This window comes from Chelonus insularis, unplaced genomic scaffold (genome assembly GCF_013357705.1).
Source record: "Chelonus insularis isolate UGA/USDA-ARS -01 unplaced genomic scaffold, ASM1335770v1 contig_326_pilon, whole genome shotgun sequence".
NCBI classification, from domain to species: domain Eukaryota; kingdom Metazoa; phylum Arthropoda; class Insecta; order Hymenoptera; family Braconidae; genus Chelonus; species Chelonus insularis.
The window spans coordinates 459,166-480,613 of NW_023276496.1; the positions used below are offsets into that span (position 1 = coordinate 459,166).

The following is a 21,448-nucleotide window of genomic DNA, read 5'->3' on the forward strand; positions in this document are numbered from 1 at the left end:
ATTCTCAATTAAAACTGAATATAACAATTGCATAGGATTTCGTCAAACTCGATAGAAATCAAATTTCTAAAAAATATGTAATTAAATAAAAGTATAATAAAGGTAAGTAATGAAAAGTGTGAAATATCATTTTGAATTATGACTGCATATAAATTTTCTGTGTATTATAAATAAAGGTATTTTATATTAAAGACATTACTCTATTTTTAGTTACTTCCCTCTATTCACTAAATTTGAATAAATGAATTAATTTCTATGACTTTTTTCATTACTTTTGTGAATTTACTGGGTGATGGTTTGGATCTTATCGTCAACTCACTAATTATCAGAAGGAAAAAGAAAATCTTAAAAGCTATAACAGAACATGAGTTGGTTCTCACAAAAGTCTTAAAGTCCAATCCATCAAAAAATCCTGACTATACATTTCGTAGAGATCTAAAAATTACGACACAGCAAATATCATGATGTTTATGAAAAATGAACTTTAAATCTGTCACAGTAAGACATTTTTTTTACCTAATTGTGTAAATTGACTCTTTAATTAACTTCAGTAAAGATAATAGAAATTTCATCTTTTTCATAAGTCTGATGCGAGTAAGATGTCTGAAATTAAATAGCCGTTGCATATTAACACGACTAAGCTTTCAAAGATTCATTAAGCCGGTTTGATAAATGAATTACGTTCCTCTATCATTATAAAAATTTTATAATAGTTCTACGATCAAAGAAATCCTAAATATAGATAGAATAAATAGCAAAATGAGCATAGCTTAGAGTTAAATAAGAAAAGCTCTATTATTTCACAAATTTACCTCGTTACACGCATAAAGTATAATTCCCTAAAGATTCTTTAATTAATAACGACGTAACCATTTATGTAATCAACTATTAAATGTGCTATTCATCAAAAAATATATAACATTCTAGATTATTATAATTCTCCTCTATTTTATATCCATGGTATAATTCATAGCTTCTTTTTTAAAATAGAACGTTGAATCAAAAAAGGAAGCAAAAAATATATAGTAATTGCTCGTTAGTGTCAGGTTCGAGGATAGCAGGGTTTATATGAATGCTTTGAACTTTCATTATAGTCACATTTTTAATGGTTAGTCTGCTGTAAACACCATTCTACTCCAGTATCACATTGAATAATACTTTTCTGTTGAATACTGGATATTATTTGAAATAAAGAATTTTACATAAAATAAGTTGCCACTAATTAGTCAATAACAGTGGTAATTAATACTTGATCAAAGAAGCTAATCAATTAGTAGACATTAGTCTCCATCTCAAAATCGATTCTCTGTTGCTAACTTCTTTTTCTCCTTTAAAAGACTCAGAATTAACTCAATTATCTCGAAGAGAAAAGCTTTTCTTGTTTTCTGTTTCTCTAAGAATACTATTAAAACGGAAATTGAGTTAGTGGAAGTACTTAGAATTAAATATAAAACGAATGACATCATTAAATATATATTTTCAAATAAATTGTACTTATATAAATAAAGAAAATATTATTATAATATTAATAATAATTGTTATTCTGGAATGCTTTGATAAGAGTAAATAAATTGTTGAACAAAAATAATCGAAAAAAAATCTTAGCAAAAGAAGAAAATATTTAACATTTTTTCGCGATAAACAGTTAACCACAACTAAGACTTTAAAGCCAGATATTTCTTGAACCGTGAACACCTAACGTTAGAAAGACCTCTACATGTAGCTTTTACGACATCCTTCTACTTGACTTGATACCAGCTAAACCACTGAATCTTGTGCTATATGATGCACGTTCTACTCACAAGTAAAACTCTTTTATCAAGGGATATACTGCTGTAATGAATATCACTTCGTCATCTTATCTATCTAAAGTCTTTACAGCGATGCTATCATTGGATAAGTTAATTTGAAAAAATTTGTATTCATTACTTGATCAGACTTTTTTTACGATATTATTTGATTGGTATTCGTCGTTTTATTTTAATATTTTAAATAAATTATGAATTAATTATAATTTAATTGATATAACCATTTTTCTGATGTGGACATAAATGAAATTATTTGCATCTCCTGTTACTGAAATAAAAAACAATTAATGTAGACAGTTGAAAACAAACAATTTGAACTATAAATGTCTTTCAAATTTCCATAACATTTTAATTTATATCTTATTATAATAATTTATACATAAAAAACTTTTACACATTCATCAAGTTTTCGTAACTTTATATTTATGAAAATGAAACTATTAAACTATGAAATACTTGACAGCATTCCCTGTTCTAAAATACTTTCAAAGTAATGTAAATATTGGCTTTTCATCGTTATTGAACGTAAATTTTAAGTGTTATCAATATCGTTTACTAAATTAAAAATCATTTTGATTATTATTCAATCTTTTTTCATTCATATTAAATTGATTTATTCATTCTTTCAAGTAATTTATCAAAATATTTTGAATTACTACTCAATAATTAAATTTAGAATCAAGAGTGTATGACATTTTTCATTAATTCAAAGCTTGGTAAATTTTAATCGACACTTGAAGTGCATAATAACTTGGAATATCTACAATATGGATCACTATTAACTGCATTTATCCAGCTACGTAATTGAGTAAAAAAAGCAATCATTTTGATAGACCAATCAAATTAACAAGTGTGATTGAATGTTTTCCCAACACATTTTTTCTTATTTTCTTTCAACTTTATAATTCATTATAGCTTTTAATAACTTTTGAATATCAACACGATAGTAATTATTTTCATTATTGTGATGACATAACAATAAAAATTGTGAAAAAAAATAATTAAAAGAGAATACAATAGAAAAGAAGAAAAATTGTGAAGTTTCTTTAATTTAAAAGTTATAGTATGCACTGTCAAGGAATTGTACGCTCAGAATGACGAAGCTTTTTCTCAGTGGCTTGATGAGAAGCAGACTTCTTATGCCACCGGTGTAAGGATGAAGAAAGTGTCTACAAAAGTCTGCTTTGTTCTTAAAGCTACATGAGAGTGACACGAACCTACTTGGTCTATATATACAATTCAAATGAGCAAGGAGGAGGTAAAAAAAAACAAAAAAGAGATAGAAATAAAGTTGAAAAGATGTAGAGAAAGAAAATGGGTAATATAGTCTTAAACTCTAAAGTTTCAGTAGAAATTAAAGGATACTTTATGCAGTAACATATATATGCATTTATATGAATTTATACATCTACCCAGTATACATATAAATGAAATATATATCAAGTTTAATATTATTTCACAAAACTTTTCAACTCTTTTGCTTGTATGTTTGCTTAATATTTTTCAACTGATGGATTATTTCTGTAAAATGAGTATTTCGCTGCTTTCGTAGTTTATTGTCCATGGTTTAGGATATTGAGATATGCTTTTGATGATTTCAACAAACGAACTAAATAATAAGGATTTTAAAAGCTCGTAAATATTGGACAAAGTGTATTGGGTACCCAACAAACGAGGGGAAGAGTTTAAGGGAAATCGAAACCTCTGCGGCATTTTCACTACTCGGAATATCCGAGACTCGTTGGTCTGCATAACCACCGGATCAATATTCTACTGATGTTGAAGGGACGTATCCCAGGATTTGAGCATTTTAGTGGGTGTGAAATTTACGTCAGCAGCTGCGAAACTTAAAGAATTATCAATTGTAACAGTAACGACATTTATTCAGTCAAATAATTAACCTGGTCTAAAACCAACGTACATTTTCGTTTCACTTTTTCATGCAGATAGTTTACAGATTGATGAATATTTAGAGTGAATTCCAGAAGAATGAACTGATAACGGAAACTGATCTGAACCAGATTAATCGAGATGCCCAGCGCGAAATGAAATCGCAGGAGATCTGTAGCTTCAATTCCCAAATATACACGGATGACTGCCATTTCTTGGTACAGCCACTTGGAATTAGTAGTGGCATTTCATGCATTTCACAACATCGTGCAAGCCGCTCAAACCGTCACGGAGAATTGCGTTGTAACCCCTCAGAGGAGATCCGTGTTAGGACAGCCACACTAATCGTATATCAGTTTAGTCGATAGCCCGATCGACTTGCGAATGGGTTTGTTGGATACACAATACATAATTTTGCTATGGTTCTCTTGTGATAATGATCAATCAATGATGTTATTCATCGAATTTTCCAATAATAATTTTTTTTTTTACATTTTTTTTAATTTCATATTTTTTAAATTTATTTTACACTAACATCATTCTGAGTTTTTCATTGAATTTTATTTTATAAAAATTTAGAGAATTTAATATTAATCTCACATTTGAAATTTTTCTTGATAGCATGTAAATTTTATTTTTTAAAGGTGATGTTTATGTTATCTCTTATTGAATGTAAAGAAAAAGCTTTCATTGATGTAGTTATTTTATATAAAATAGAGATTTAACGGAATATCTCGGAAAAATTCTGCTCAAGGCAAAAAATTTATCTACTGAAAGTTATCTCTTATGTTTCTACATTGACAAGCTACTTGATCAAGGTATCAAACTTGGATACAATTCCACCTGTTATTTTTTATTAATAAAAATGGACAGGTTGAAAATAGGAAAACTTTTGTAAAAGAAAAATGATTAGTGTTGTCGATTTCCTGCAAGTAAATAATTAAAGCAATCATGTTCAAAGGATGTAAATGATGGATCACTCCATAAATATTTAGCATAAATCACCTTTTCATTTTTCTTTTATAAATTCGAATTTTATCTATCGATGTTTTTGTCATTAGATTCATTCATAATATTTCAATACTTGTAAAATATAAGGTTTCAATAAATCACTAAATAAATACTCGAAATACTTTATGGTACATTAGAGCATTACATTTAAGCTGTCAAACTGAAAGATAAAAACTTTTATGAAGAATGGAAAATTTTCAAAAACGACATCATTCGAGTAGTGAAATTATTTTAGAATTTTTGAAATTATTTCGAAAGTATTTCGCATGGATGAATTATCATATTAAACTATCTCATTTAATATAATTTTTTTTTTTAATTTTTTACGGTATTAATTTTTAATGTAACAGAATTCATATTAATCCAGTCTGATATAAATTTAAAAAAAAATTGTCTGATAATAATAATTATGAAAAGATGATTAAAGCGAAAAAAATGAAAGCTCAGCAGTAAAACTATTTATTCATCAGAATGTAGTTAAACACAGAAAGATTCACGTTTATTTCAAATGAGATGATGACTGTTCAATCTAAGTTTAATCTTAAATGGTAAAATCTCCTTGAGGGAATATCAAGATCAAAATTCAATCAAGCGAAAAGCTATATCATACGCAAGAACGCGTAATCTTGTTATCTTTTGCCTTTATGTCGTTCAACTGTTCATGAAATTATCTCTAACAGTTGCAAAGTAAATCTGACGAATCTAATATTATCGATTTTAAATTAAGGTTTATTTTTATTGAAAGTTCCATTAAGCTGTAATTATAAATTTATTAGATCTAAATTGAACGAAATTAGTGACTAAGGTGTAATTATATGTTGAAAATTTTATGAAACAAAAGATGAAATATATATTTAAATGGGGAATAATTATTCTATTATCATAGTCGGTAATTACTTTCTTCTCTACTGTGCAGAAGAGTCAACTAGCAAGCCAATTAAAACTTAAGAAAATGATATCGGACTACTATCCAAAACTCTTGAATCATTAAATATAATTTTAGAACAAAAACGTTCATTTTTTTTCATTACGTTGATAATTAATTAATTGTGTACCGGAAAATAATAAGGTGTCCCGAAAGGTAGTTGGCAAAATTTCAAAAACATGAAGTTGATAATAAAATCATAAATAATAAGCAGACATTTGTTTGGTCTTTTTTGAACGCAGTTTTTCATGAAATTAATTGAATAGTTAACACAAAAATAGTATGGTTTTACCAGCTGTTTCAAATAACCAAGATGAAAATAAACATGAGAATTTACATAATTAAAACATTAGGCCGACTAATGCCAACTGAAGAGAAGGAAAATGCTATAGAGAAGCTTACTGATAATGGAAGCAGCGCGAATGGAATCCTGCTAAACCACTAATGACTCGAGTAAGAGAGTAGAAAATAAAAGAGGTAGATAAAGATAATGAGCTCGAATGGGGCGAGAAGGAAAGTTTTTCATTGGCAGAAGAGTGGGCAGAGAAACGTTATCACAATAGTAAAAACTCATCGAGATAAATTAAACTTCTGTTTTATTTTCATGTTTTACTGAAGGTAAGGATAATTATGTTTTTGATGAAATATATTTCAAATATTAAACTTTAAACGAATAATATCTGGGCTGTTTCCTCTTAATGGCGTCTTCAAGTTTATGAGCTTTTGGATTTTCCACCCTTTTTTTTTTCTCTTCTTCTTTCTAATAACTCGATTTTATACTCTTTGACTCTGTCACAAAGTTTCCCAACTTGCCTTCTACTTTTGAAAACAAGTGCTATTTAATGATTTAACGGCACTATTTTCTTCGAAATCTAAGAACTATAAACTTTGTGCTTCATAGGTCAAGAAAGATTACGACCGTATCCTTGCTAAAATATATAGATTGTCCATTATGTACAGCTGAATTGTTTACATGGGTCGAGATCGATAAAAAAACTTGACATAAATTTTGTTTGAAGAAAAATACGATTTACGTTCAGTGAAGTTCAACAGAGGAATAATATATTTAAAAAGTTGCTGAAAGACAATGTTAATTATAATTCTGTGCCTCTCGATAATTTCAATTTCTCTAATGGAAGTTAATGGAAGTCTGACACTGATCCTTTTCTATTCAATTTTTCTCACATTTCGTGAAACTCCGATAATTCGTGCAGCTAATTTGTATTGATGCAACAATGATGATAAATAAAACAACTAAATACTTGATATTCAATTAAATGACTCCTTGTCTTCATATTAAAAATTCAACGACATCGATATCAATAGAGTGGATGAAGAGCAGATAAAATGTCTCTTGAGAATAATATTTTTCGTGAAATTTTTATTTCATCAAAAAATCCTAGTGAATTATATTATTTTAAAGTAATGTCATTTTTCAGTTTTACTAGAGATAAAATTGTTTTCTAAATTTTCATTGTTGAATAGTTAATTTCACGTTCGACATAAATCCTATTACAGTCAATACTTGATCGAAATATAGATCTCCACGCGTAACACATGATCAGACACTGATGATATCCATGCAATCGCAAATTTAACAGGGATTCTCGGTGATACCCGAGAGTAGAATCACTTGCGTTTGATTCAGTCCACGTACTGTATTATTTTACCTCTCTACTGGGTTTATCTTGGAATCTTTTATAACATTTTCTCTGTGTTAGTGAATAAACCCGCCGGAAAACTTTTTTTTGGCCATGGAAACTTTTAAAGTAAATTATAGACATGAAGTTAATTTACATAAATCGTGAATATCAAATATGATGGAATTTTAAGATAAGTGGAGTTATAAAGACTCAAATTTTACTTTGAAGAATTTTTTCGACAGCTGTCGAATTAAAAAACATTTTAATAAATTACTTACGTTCAAAATATTGGCATACTGTAGATACGTAAATAAATAACAATTTACTTTACAATTTATTGCTCATACTACATAGTAGCATTTATTAACTATCTCTGTAGTTTTAAACAGAATTTTTTATTTCGTTAATAGTTGGTAATTTTTCAGTGACTTGGTCTTTTTTTATGAACAAAGGGAACAGTTTTCAAAATACAAAAAAAAAAAATCTAATTTTTTTGGCTAACGTTGCAGATTAAAAACTCAACAAAATTTTTAGAAAACAAAGGCATTTGTTTTGTCGGGTTTTTTTTTCTATAAATTGGTTTTTCTGGCCAAACTGACAAATCCATTCAACCTAAAATTTGCTTGGTTCTGGAATTTCTACGATATATGTCACAAAAGAGGTTCCAAATAAACATCAATCAAATAGCTTTCGAGATATTACCAATAAAAAATATAGTCTACAAAAAAGAAACTTTGACCAACTTTATAACCGATGGATTAATTGATGTATATTTAATTTCTTTACATTCAAATAACTTCTCTCGTATTTTTCAAAAGTTATTTAAAAAGTATTTTTAAGATTTAATACAATCAAAGAAGCAGAAAAAATATTCTGCTTGCATAATTAAATAAACATTAATTAAATTAGCGAATAAAATTTTCAATGTAAATACTTTAAATTTATACTCGTGAATACTTGTATAAATATCAAGAATTTACTCTAAAATCTAGAAAATGTTCTACTGCAAAGAAGTAATTTACAGAAAAGGGAGAGAGGAGGAATTATTTTCTAGAAAAAGATTGGTTGAAGTAAATTGAAAGTAAAAGTGAAGTTGTGTGAAAGAAATGCAGTGGAGTAAAAAGTAGACGAAAAGGATAATGTACATTATAGAACGATTGAAGAAATGGACGTAAGCTTAGTCAAAAGAAAACGATCTTCTAATCGAGAGCTTTTTGGATGAATACCTGCGGATCTCGAAAATACGTAAAGAGATAGAAAAGTTAATGTATATAGATGATGATAGGCTTGCAAACAGAGCACCACAGAAGCATGACGTGGAACTAAATTCTCATCAGCATATTGACGTCGTTGGTTCCGGAGATCTGCTTCGTTCTTTGCCAGTTTCACCCCCAAGAAAGTGCCATTGCGCATTCAGCGAGAAATCCATGAAATAGGATAAATAAAAGAAAAGTGAATGTTCCAATACATAAGAGTGTGTAGCAGTTTCTGTTATATTGAAAACCGGTAGGAATATAATGAAAAAAATAAGATGGCTTGAAATATTTGTGGATTTCACTCAGTTTGGCAATCCATTCAAGAAGGAAGATGTTTTTCAAAAGATTGAGTTTGAAGAATTTTTATGTCATCTTCAAAAACGGAATGCTTCCGCTTTTAATATATTCTTGGAAGGAAAAGCTTTATGTCAGAAAAATTGGTGATATGGATAAGAATGATATTTTAATATTCACATTGATATGCACCCTTCACTTGTCTCGTTCATTTTTTTGCTAAAATATCTCTGGTAACAAAGTTCAAGATCAGTAAAGAAATCAATAGATAAAATGCCAACGTAGGTTTATCACTTAATGACGCCACATCATCAGTCTGTCAACTATTTTATTGTCTCAACACATCGACTCTTCATATACAATTGTATATCGATTCTTATTGTATACGTGACATAGTAAGCAAGAGAAGACTTGGTAAAAGTAAAAAGCTCTTCATGCGAAGTTTGATGCAGTCTCAAGTGATGCCGTACAATCTGCTAAGTGCACTTTACTTGAGAATTGTTATTATCATGATCATCATTACTACATATCCTCATGTGTCTCAGAAAGTCACATCAAATTCACCAATCTATGGGAAAAAATATGATGAGTTTGCTTCAACAAAAAATTTACTGAATTATTCTCAAGGATAAAGTATGCTTGATATATGACTTTCAATGCAGCCAAGACATTGTCAGCTTTTCTTAGACCTCAAGCCAACACTATGGGTCTCGGTAGAATAACAATAATAATAATAATCATATTTTGAGATAAAAATACATTCGAATAAAATAATAAAGAATAAAATCTTGGACTTAGTTGTTAATAGATGTCATGGATTTGTGATTGAGCTTTTTTGGTGAATTCACGTATGAAAGAGTTGGATATTAAAATATTTATCAACAAAAAAACATAAAAAGAAGCTTTAAATATAAGTAAATGTTTTATCTAGAAATTCTGCAATTTCCTGGATTGAAGTCACAAGCCGTGAAGCAGTGAAGCCTCCATAGCAGAAATGTAATCCGGATGAAACTCGTGAGTATCTGGGACAAATCTTTCTGTCATCCCAACACTTTTTACATTTGGTTTTTTTTGCAAACTATCTGTACCTATGACGTAACATCACTGTACAAAAGAGGCATTAAGAACAGAAAAATTTTTTATATAAAAACGGAGTTATATAAGAATATAATATGAATAGAGATAAAAGTAATCATCCACTATATCACTCGATAATAAAATGATAGAAATAATAAAAACGACATCGGGTAGAAATTTAAATTTTTAACATAACCTTCTAGCACTAAAATATAGAAATATCAATTTTATAAATGTAGTAAGTTTCATAGAGACGCTATCTTCTCTTGTTAGCGACAAGTCGCTTTCTATTGAACATTCTTTCGAAATCTCGGAGATTGACATACTCATTCAAAGGGAGCGAAGTATTTCACTCGGCACGTTCCAAGTGCTCACGAAATTCTGGTTGCTCTCATAAATCTTCTCAGCTTTGCCAGGGAAGCTTCGACCTACGGATAGAACGAATGAGTTGAGCCGAAGAGAAAGGTGATAGCAAGCAAGAGAGAAGAGAGAGAATGAGAAGGGGGAATAGAGAGGAAGAAGGGGAGCAAAAGAGAGAGAGAGAGAGTAAAGTGCAATCGGGTGTTGAGCGTTTCTGGGTTGGTAGGGTGAGAAGTAGAGAGTATTGCAGCTAGACGGGCTTATCGGGTGGAACTATCCTCCCATACTTTCCCTCCTTCCACCACCCTTCCATCAGTAGGTAAGCGGGTGGCGATAAATCAATATATTCAACTCACGCAGTAGCGTAACGGCATTGCATCTGCCCTACGATGTTGTGTGCTCGTTTGCCTTATCATAAAGCTTGCTTGGACTTCTTAAATGGTTAACTAATCGATAAATTCCAAGTTTTTGTTATCATCACTTGTTGCTTACTACAAAGGAATAGATCAACGATACTTTTTATAAGATGCATTCAATATTCAACTATCGATGCCTACTAATGACTCAATCAGGTGTGATGTAATGGTCATTACGAACGAGGTTGGAAAGCATTATCCCTAGATGCTCCGCATGAAATTGCTGTAATATACTCAGGATTATGCTACTTATAATAGTTGATTATCTAGCTTTTATCTCGTTCCTCCAGACTTGAATAACATATTTTTGTTTTCAATTAATATGCTCATCAAAATTACCTATAGCAAAATTAAATATCTCTAAATTATTATCTTTAAATAAAATCAAACACTTTGCTTGTTAACGATAAATCACAATGTTGTAACTTCGTTTTTGTCAGTAAAAATAATTTAATTAATAAATACATTTCATTCAATGTTTTATTGCTCTTTCGTATTCATATTACTCTGATTAAAAAAATATTTTTCAATATTATTAGGGTCGTAATCGTTTATTATTCATATAAAAAAATGGTAATGCATTTTAAATAATAAAACATCACAATTAATTTTTACTTAAATTGGAAATAAATTATTTATGGAAATAATGAAATTTTAATTGCAATATTCTCGTACGAAAATGAGTGTGTGGAATAATACGATACAATTGTTGATAATTAATGAAAGTAGTTAGTAGTACAGAAAAAAATTTAAATTATTCCTAGCATCTGGCAAGCGGACAGCCAATGATAAATGAATTTATTGGTTCGTCTATATTTAGTTTTTGCCTTGAATCATATCGTGTTCTATTAAATATCTTTTATACGAATTCATGGATTGAATTTTTCAATCGACCATAATTTAATTATAATACATCTATCTTCTGTAGCATGATAAACAATATTAACTCTGAAAAGCTGTATACATGAATGATGATTATACTCGCTTATTAACCAACAATGAATGTAGAAATTTCCAATGTTATGATTTGACATAAAAAATTTAGCAAAAATTTAATAAATCAACCCACTAATGAACCATATCTAGCTGGTGGGTGGTTTTTTCTTTTTTAAAAACATCAAAAATTACCCATTAGTGCATGAAAAAAGTATTAATCAAAATTTAATGTTTTAGTTATGTACTGAATTTATTCTTTGCTTGAAATATTAATTTTTTGGCAATTTTAAATTAATTTAGTTTATGATGAAAATGCTTGATATGTTGAAACGTTAGTACATATTTAATATATTTATTGGCAAATTATTTACTTGATAAATATTGAAAGAACACAAATATTGATAATCATTGGTGATAATGTCCGTGAACATTTAAATAAATACTTAATGAACTATCCATCAATTCCACTAAAATATGAATAACCCAATTAATTTTACGATCGTATTTCATTTCTATTGAAAACTCATTAAAAAATAAACACTTTCTATTTTTCTAATCATTAAAAATTGACGTATAGCAAAAAAATGAGACTGAGAATTTTTATTGATTTTGAGAGAATCGAGTGAAATCTATAGAGACTGATAGAAATAAAAAATGGAGAGAACAACCATAGTCGAGTAGAAAAAAAAGTAAACAACTTTGATATGTGGTTAATAGTAATTGACATTGCCGTCATTTACATCAGATTCTGTGGTTGAAAATTCATCATCAGCATCACAGCACCAATGCTTGTTAATTCCAATAAACTTCCGATTGACCGAAATAATTATCTGTTGGCTAACCGGAATCTCTATTTTCACCATAATTAAATCACTCGTCATACACACTCATGTACTTGAGTGAGCTCAACATCTCGAGAGACTTGTCATCTTCCACACGCGCATCAGTAGTCGGTTCTATTTGACGCCATATTTGGCCTCGTACAGTGAACTCTATTTATGGAAAATTTATACATTCAGCTGATGTTTAGTGCATCAACTTCACTATCCATCTATGCAATTCATCTAGTCCTTGGGTCTTCAGATAGAAGTGAGACCCACGGGAACGTGGAAACTCCTTTAACGACATTATCAATTCAGGGTGTCACCGGGACGAAATTGATCTCTAGTAGATTACAGTTTGCCTAAGGTGGCATTTGCCCTTACAACGATAGCTGTGAATGATAGAGAAGTCAATTTCTGACAGGCTAACTTTACCCCGATGATGGCTTTCCTAATTGAAATGTTTTACTATTTCAGGCTATTTAACAGAAGCCACTTTTCTTCAATGAGATTATCACATAAAATATTACTCAATAATCTCAGATCATTTAACGGTAGTATTTTAAACATGAAAAATTCATATCCTTTATCGCTTAAATTATATTACTTTCTTTTTTATCTTTTCGAAAATTCTTTATAAGATTTACTAAGTGATTCTGAATTTTTTATGTCTTCAGATTCGCGCGATATTTCACTGTAGACCCACAAAAATAAAAGAGACATGAGAAGATTTCTTCAAATTTATTTTCAGCTTCAATCTATTTAACTCTTTGATTTTGTATAAAAAAATCCATTTTCCATTCATACAAATTATTTTTATTTATAATTAATATTCTTTTTTTGTTTCAAATTTAAAATGAGATCATTCCTTTAATTCTTTCAAATGTGGCGTTAATTAATAAAGTTTTATATTGTTGAATGTATAAATTTTATATCAATTGAAGTTATTCAAACTTTATATATTTTTTCCCATCATTCACATCATATTCTCAAGAATTTTTTTCTCTACTCTAATTCCACTCTAATATATCTGTAGAAAAAAAAATACCACAAAGTAATGGAGATTTAAAAACTTAAATGACCGCAAGTATCTGCATGTATGGTCTACGTAGTTGCACTTAAATTATTCCCAAAGCAGCTGCAATAAATTTCAAACTTTTTTCCTCAACATAACGTAATAAGAGATGAAGATTATTTAAGTTTAACATAAAATAAAAAAAATTAATGTCGTAAAATACTTTTTTTTTTAAGAGTAAAACCATTATGATGAAATATACTAAAGAACTCTAAAAGAATAGGAAATCGGTTTGTAGTTACTAAATGAAACCCTCTTATTCTATAAGAACTGAAACTAGCACCGTAAAACGGGATTACGATGTAGTACAGCTTCCTTCGGAACTTGTTCGTAGTGACTGTGGTAGTAGAGAACATGAAGGGTAGTAAATTCCAAGTAGAGTAAAAAGAAGTCTTGCCAGTACACTGCATGAGTTGTACTACTTGCTGAATAGTCCACGCATGTATTTATACAATTGATGATAAAAAAAAAAAAACATCAATTCATATGTTATCTAACGATGGACTACATTTCGGATGACGGGTTTAAAACTCGTTCTAGCACTTTCCATTCAAAGTACGAACAAGTCACGCCACGCTGAGTGAAAGAACACCACCAGACTAGTAGTTGAATTTCGTATAGGTCAGCCTCATGCCACGGACTGTTGAGTGCTGGCACGTTTTATTCCGCAGGAAATATATGTACGTGTAGAGAATCCAAATGAAACTTTCTTTCGTGTTCTACTGTTATGTCACGTTTTACTGTATGTGCCATAATGATCACAAATCTTTGCATCGGCATGTGTACCTTATTATACTACGTCTATACATGCAAATATCACTGTTTACAACTATTATTTAATTCATTGAATTAAATCCAATGACTTAGCACACATTAGAATAATGTTTTAACAGTTGATAGACGGATTTAAAAATTTTTTAATATTAAAAACATAATTATTTTTTAATAAAAATTTATGTGAAAAACTTTTGTTATTGAGTTTAAACCCTCGCAAATTTATGATATGATATTTTTCCCAGAAAAATTTATAATGTAAATTGCAGCAATAATTGTTATTTAATTTAAATAAATAATGATATTAACATTAATTTGTTTGTTAATAAAAAAATTTGTAAACCAGTGTTGTTTGGTGATTAAAAAAAAAAGATATCTTTTCTCTGAAATTGTATGATGAAATGATGAGCAAAAAAGCTTAGAGAAAAAATTTCATTAAAAATTTTGAGTAGATACACAGAGTTTTAATATCAACTTGAATCTCTTTTATTTGAACGGTATGATTTTTTTCATTACCCGGAGGATATCTGATCCTTTATTAAATTTTATAGAAAAATTCTTATAACAAAAAATACCTGAAGATTCGGTGGACAGTGGTCGAGTAATTCCAACATGTGCCTGATGTTCTGAGCGTCCTGGATAACGAAATTGAGCTCCATATCGAATTCACCACCAACAAGCTAGAATCATAATATTCATAGATTGATAAAAATATACATAAAATACATTTCCTAGTTAGCATTAAAGAATAAAATAAATATAAGCAAACAATTAAACAAGAGATATTTTTAGAATTGAATATTTTTATATAAATAAACTAATTTACAAAAAGTCAATTTTATAAGAAAATATTGTTTGAGGTACACCACAAGTTATCTTCTGTATTTCATCATACCGGAATAATATTCGTATGCTTTACCATAAAGTTAGGCTTGTCAGTATAGTTAGACTGTATGGAAAAAGTTTCTTAAGGAAAAAGATGTAGTAGTCCTCGGGCGTTTCGCGAGCTCATCTTTTTTCTATTATCAAGGGAAATCTCTTTGCCTAGAACGTGCTTGGTTTTTTTTTCTTTCACTTCGATAAAGAGGATATATACATGAAACAGACACGATTGTTTTTGTAGATAGGTCGTGTCTTTCATTTATTTATATTCTATTTTTTGCGACACTTTTTCTATTAATCCCAACCTACATTAATCATTAACCCTCCAGTAAACCACAAATCCTGAAAATTTGATGGCTAATGGCTAACCCTTAAAAACTTTTGTGCCTACATTTTTTATCGGTTTCATGATATAAAAAATTTACGATTAAGAATATTCAGCAACATTATCACTACCATCAAAAATCTTGAAGTCGTAATTTATCTTATTATGTCATGAATTCCTCTTGAAAGAATTCTTTAAAATGGATGTAATGGTCGTAAGTTTAATGGCCTCTATAACTGTTGAGTAAACTTTTGATCACCTCCAACCATACCCAGAGAAAATCATGACTTTATTTATCGTTCCCGTTGATCATACCTTGAAACGAAATTCATTTCACTCATGTTCAGATTTTTCTATGAAATTTCTAAAATTCAGTTAAATTGAAAAATTTTCAATTCGTTTTTAAATACAATATTGTCTTTTAATAACATGCATCAATATTACTTATTAAACTCTTTATCGCCCCAAGCGGTTTTAAATTAAAAATTAACTACTAAAATAAAAGCAATAATACATATAATATAAATTATTTTGTGCATTGAAATTCTAGTTCCTGTATATAATTACATATTCCATAAAAGTTAAATGGATACACGTTGAGTATGACAAGAATAAGGAAAAATAAATTGGAAAGACAAGATGCTATTTTGTGTAGCATGGAAGAGACGAGAATTTTCAATGTAACTGAATTTTTCTCTTAAGTTAAAAAAGAGAAGAAAAGTCAGTGCATGTCTATGAGCAACCTAGAGCAACTTGACATTTAAATTGTGTTATAATTAAACAGCTATATAGAAGCTACGTAATTCTGATGAAAACATATTATTTTCAATATTAAAACCAAAAACAACGACACAGAATAAATGAAACATTTTCTCATACATATTCTATAATCATATTATGTGTTGAGAATTAAACACAATTAAAACCATGATTTATCAAAAATCTGATTATTACATAAATAAATGTCAGTAAGATAATTAGAAATGTAGTTATTAGAAGTTAAGAATAGGATTGCAAACGCACGATTGTTGGTGGCAGTAGTTGGAACCAAGTTGTAGGGAACGTTTGTGAACATGGTAGAGGATGAAGATGTAGGTAGAAGAGATCATGCAGGTCGAGTCAGTGAATTAGGGGTAGCCGGTAGCGCAGCCGCTAATTGGGTACCACTTGCTTTTACACCTTCTCCAACCCAGTACGTCCAAACCAGCACGCCAGCAAAGCTGTAGCAAACTTGCCTACTCAGCAATGCAAATAGTAGACGAACCCACGAAAATCTGGTTATCAGCCACAACCTCACCCTTTCTAATTGTAAAGATACTAACCATGGTAATTGAACATTTAACAGAAATTGTTAACAGATTTAATGCGATGATGGATAATTATTTAAATGACTTATTTCAATCAGTTACCAAGTAATTGCACTATTTCAATAGTCCAATTGAAAGTTTTGTAGGAAAAGCAACGCCTTCGTAAACGAGTATTCTATTAAAGCTAAAGTGGCATGAATATCTTTGAAGAAATATGACCTGTCAGTGGAAAATGTAGAAAGCTACAAACTTGTTGAGATGCAGTCAGTATTGATCTAGCATGGTCATCAATCTACATCTCAGATCTGCATTTCAATCGTTCGTGACTGTAACTATCCCCCTGTGGCTTCATCTATTGAGACCTCAGTAAGCTTACGATCGCTTCTATTTACATATATATCTACTACGAGTATGCATGTACGAAAATAGAACATCTTGGTGGTCGTATATTTATGTACAAAGGAATCTACAGACCTTTGTGATGATTAAAGAAATACAGCTAAAAATAGAGCTTTTAAAAATACATGAAGAAAATAACAAAGAACTAGGTAAAAAGTATCTTATGCATAAACCTTGTTATTATTGTCTCTACGAATTTTAATTTTACTACTTATATATTTAATTATCTGCGAGTCAGAGAATGGAATATTCTTCCTACCGTTACTGTATTCTCTTCTTTCAAATCAAAAGTGTTGGTAGAACAATGCTTTTGATTTTATTGTAAAAAAGATTCAAGAATATTCGTTCTAGAATTTTGCATGGCTTATGCACTTTTTTATGCATTGCGAACACTATACATAAGATGATATTGCGAATTCGTATATATATATATATATCTATACTATACATATAATTCCATTTTTATTTCTTTATTGGGGCATACAGACGAAAGCTTTCTGCTTCCAATTTAATCATTTGTGAGTACAATATTCTTTTCAATGAAACAATTCTTTTGCGGTTTTGTTCAATCAACAAACAATACCAACTGCTATATATGATGTTCTAGTAATTCAATTTATTAAAATAATTCCATAATAATCATCAATAATGTTTTTGTTTGCTGAAAGTAGGTTTTTAATTTATTAGTAGTGATTTAAAACAATGAGGGATAAATTTAGCTACCAGATAAATGAAATCTAAAGTAACACATGTGGGATTAAAAATATTATTGTGAAAAAGGGTATTGATAAATTAATGATTGTACAAGAACTCTCGAAGCATAAGAATTGAAACTTGTATTTAATAAATAACCACAACATGTTTTATTCAAGAAAATGGTAACTCTACCACGTAAATTTATTTCCTCATGTGTACACTACTGGTGGTGCGATCAATTTGTAATGTGTCAAATGGAAATTTAGAGCGAGTGTAACAAACCTGAGATGTCCCAAAAGACATTATTAATTGTAACAACATGTCATGTGTTAACTCATGTCACTACACAAATCCTTTTTCTCATTTCATTATTATTATATACACCAACATTTTCATGAGATACATTTCACTGAATAAATATTTTAATTTTTTAATATTAAAGTATTTTAATAAATGTGAAACTATTGTATTATTACAAATTTTTCCCTCGTTATTCCTATTACTTTCGGAGCTTCTGTAGTAACAGATAATAGCATAAAAATGAAAATTTCACAACAAGGATGTAAAAATAATGCACAAAAAAAGTGAAAAATTTTTTTCGGGCAAAAGCTGACCTCGTTTTCCACTCGAACCATCCGAGTACAAGAGTGAGCTGAGGAAATCTCTTCGGCTCGTTACGTTCGTTCCGGTTCAATGGAGTATGTTCCTCTTTAGTTGGGCAAAATATCAAGATCTAGGCAATTGCACTGGAGCAGCTGGAGTAAGAAGTTTTCTCAACAATCTTCGATCGGGTTGTCAATGTCATTGTGTCTCATAACTAATAAGGCTCATATTTTTAATAATATTCCATTCATTCCTATCCTATATAATTCAATTCAATACCAATTCAAAAATATTCAATGAATATTGAGTGCAATTATTCCAATTAATAATGTGATATTTAATTAATTTCTAGGGGCCTTTTTAATTATCACACAAAACATGAGAATCTATAGAATTTAATTTTTCTAGATCAATTACTCGAACAATTATATTAATAATTGAATTAAAAAACGAGATATATACAATAGTTATAAGAAGTAAAGATGTTGGGTAATTATGTTGTTAAGAATAAGAGGTTGATGAATAGTTTAAATTACACTTCTTAACAAGTTATTTATAGAAAAAAGTGTAGATAAGTCGTATCCCTTAAATGCTTGCAAAAAGTGAAAAACAATAAAAAAAGAAATAAGAAAAAAAGTTAGACATTTAACGGATGGTGAGCCGAACTACTCGAATACCGAAAAACTTCTTAAAACACATTCTCTTGTACAGGATGCACTTTAGAATTTTTTTTACATTTTAATCAACAAGATGTTCAATCTTTTATTGATCCAGTTATTCCCAACATGAAGTCTTTTATTAAAATTTTTTTATTGTTCTGAATAATATTGAGACATGACGACAAATGTCACCTATTGTATCTAAAAAGTGTGCAATGTTGGGTTCTTTTTAATTTTCATTCCATCACGCAGCTATTTATTGACCTTATGGAGCATTGTTCGTTTCCTTCATACTGGAAAGGTAATACGCACATAGATATTGATGTGTATTTGTTCACACGTACAACATTCCAATAACCTGTATGTATGTATGTTTTATGTACTCAATATTGAATCGCTTTTGTTCCCTTCGATTCAGCTGGCATTCGACCTATGTTAGTGACGTGAATTGAAATCTGTGATAACGCTGATAAACTTTGAAATAGAATTTAATAAAATAGAAAAATTCCAAAGGTTTTTTCAATAACATCATGCGTTATAAAAATATATATACCAATATTTCATGCAAATGTAACTGTGTTGGGTACATATCACTCTGAAAATAAAATTGTCTGATGTTTATGTCAGTTAAATAAATGCTTTAATAGTGAAAAATTGGATAATTATTTCGATAAAATATTTACCACAATCGAAAGAAAGAAATATTGCTGATAGATGGTAATAAATAAAAATCAGAAAAAAAAATTAAAGCAAAAAAATAAATGATTGGGAAAAATATTATATTCGTATATATTGTTTGAGTAGAATATCATTTTTCAAAAAGACACATCAATTTTATTTCTCTGTTGTTATTTATGTACTTTCATGTCCATTATCTAAAACCTTGTAACACTGGAACAAAGGGGATATAAAAAATATATTTCATTTGAAAGTAGATGATGCTAATTTGTATGTAAAAACCAAATTTGAATAAAATTACTTTTACATCATTAAAAAATTGAGAACAAGTTAGTAGCGTGGTGAAAATTATTCATCTTGAGATGAAAATTACTTCAAGCTGATTAAATTTTTATTTTCTTAAAGTACTTTCTACTTTAAATTAGGTATTTCTTACTACACACAACTTTGACTTATGTTCAATTTAATTCTAATACAAGGGTAATTCTTATCTACAAATTACTTTCATGTAATGATGAACTTTTGAATTATTTAAATAATATTTGTCAATTAATAATATATCTACGAGATGAAACATAACTACGTAATATCATAAAGTTTTAATTAAAATCGTAATAGTATTTGCTTCACAACATACATACAGTGGTCTAGTACACAAGTTAGAATCCAGAGAATGGTAAAACCCTATTTTATTGAGAACTGATCGGACTAGGAATAATGAAGCAATCATTGAGCAACAAATTGGAAGCTCTTTACAATCCTGTGAAACATTCCCAAGTTCTGGTCCGAACCAATCAACTGTACACATGTGACATGAATGGGCTGAACAAGAAGAAGTGACAAAGGGAAGTCTATTTCGTTCTAACTCTTACGGTTAAGTTTTAGTGTATTTGTTGCTCTTCATTTAAAAATCTCTTGCATCTTCACAAATAAATTTTCAATAAATTGCTGTAATCATTTCTACCGAAGAAATCATTACAATGGATATTTTTATTACTCAATATAAAAATACAAACCCAGTAGAGAGAAGGGAGTATTCTTTGAATTTTCTTCAATGATATCAATAAAAAACAATTTAACGATTATCGTCATTACTGCTTACGAAGAGATGTGGACAAAGTTAATGGTCTGAATTTATATCCTGCAAGCTCGGCGTTAACCATTCACGCTATGGATGTTGGATTTTATACTAGGATAATGCATGTACTCGAATATCACACTTGAAAAATTAACCTAATGGTGATAATATTAAATAAGTGCTTAGTTAAAATAATTCACAGTGAATTATTTATTTTATCAATTTTATTTAAACATTGCTTTATAACGATTTGATTTATTTTAATAATCTATACTTGTATAGGGAGAAAAAAATTTAAATTTTAAAATAGGTTGTTGGTAAAATAAATTTCAAACTTTGAAATTTTATTCCGATTTGTTTGAATATTGTACTAACTTCGTAAAAGTCGTCAAATTTGACTATAAATTGGCAAATATTTCTCTCTTTTTTATTTTTTTGTAATGGAATAATAAAAATATTTGAGTTAAAATGTTTAAATTAAGTTCGATAGTTGATAAAATGTAGATAATTTTTGATTTACAATGATCCGAGACCA

General features: G+C 29.1%; 1 protein-coding gene across 8 annotated transcripts in view; it reads right to left on the reverse strand.

Moving 5' to 3' along the window:
• rg (rugose) overlaps positions 1-21,448 on the reverse strand; it is a 149,371-nt gene that overhangs the window by 57,709 nt on the left and 70,214 nt on the right. For all 8 annotated transcript variants that reach the window (XM_035081839.1, XM_035081836.1, XM_035081834.1 and 5 more), the window contains exon 2: positions 14,862-14,966. In XM_035081839.1, coding sequence (XP_034937730.1) covers positions 14,862-14,966 — 105 coding nt within the window. The remainder of the gene's footprint in view (positions 1-14,861; positions 14,967-21,448) is intronic.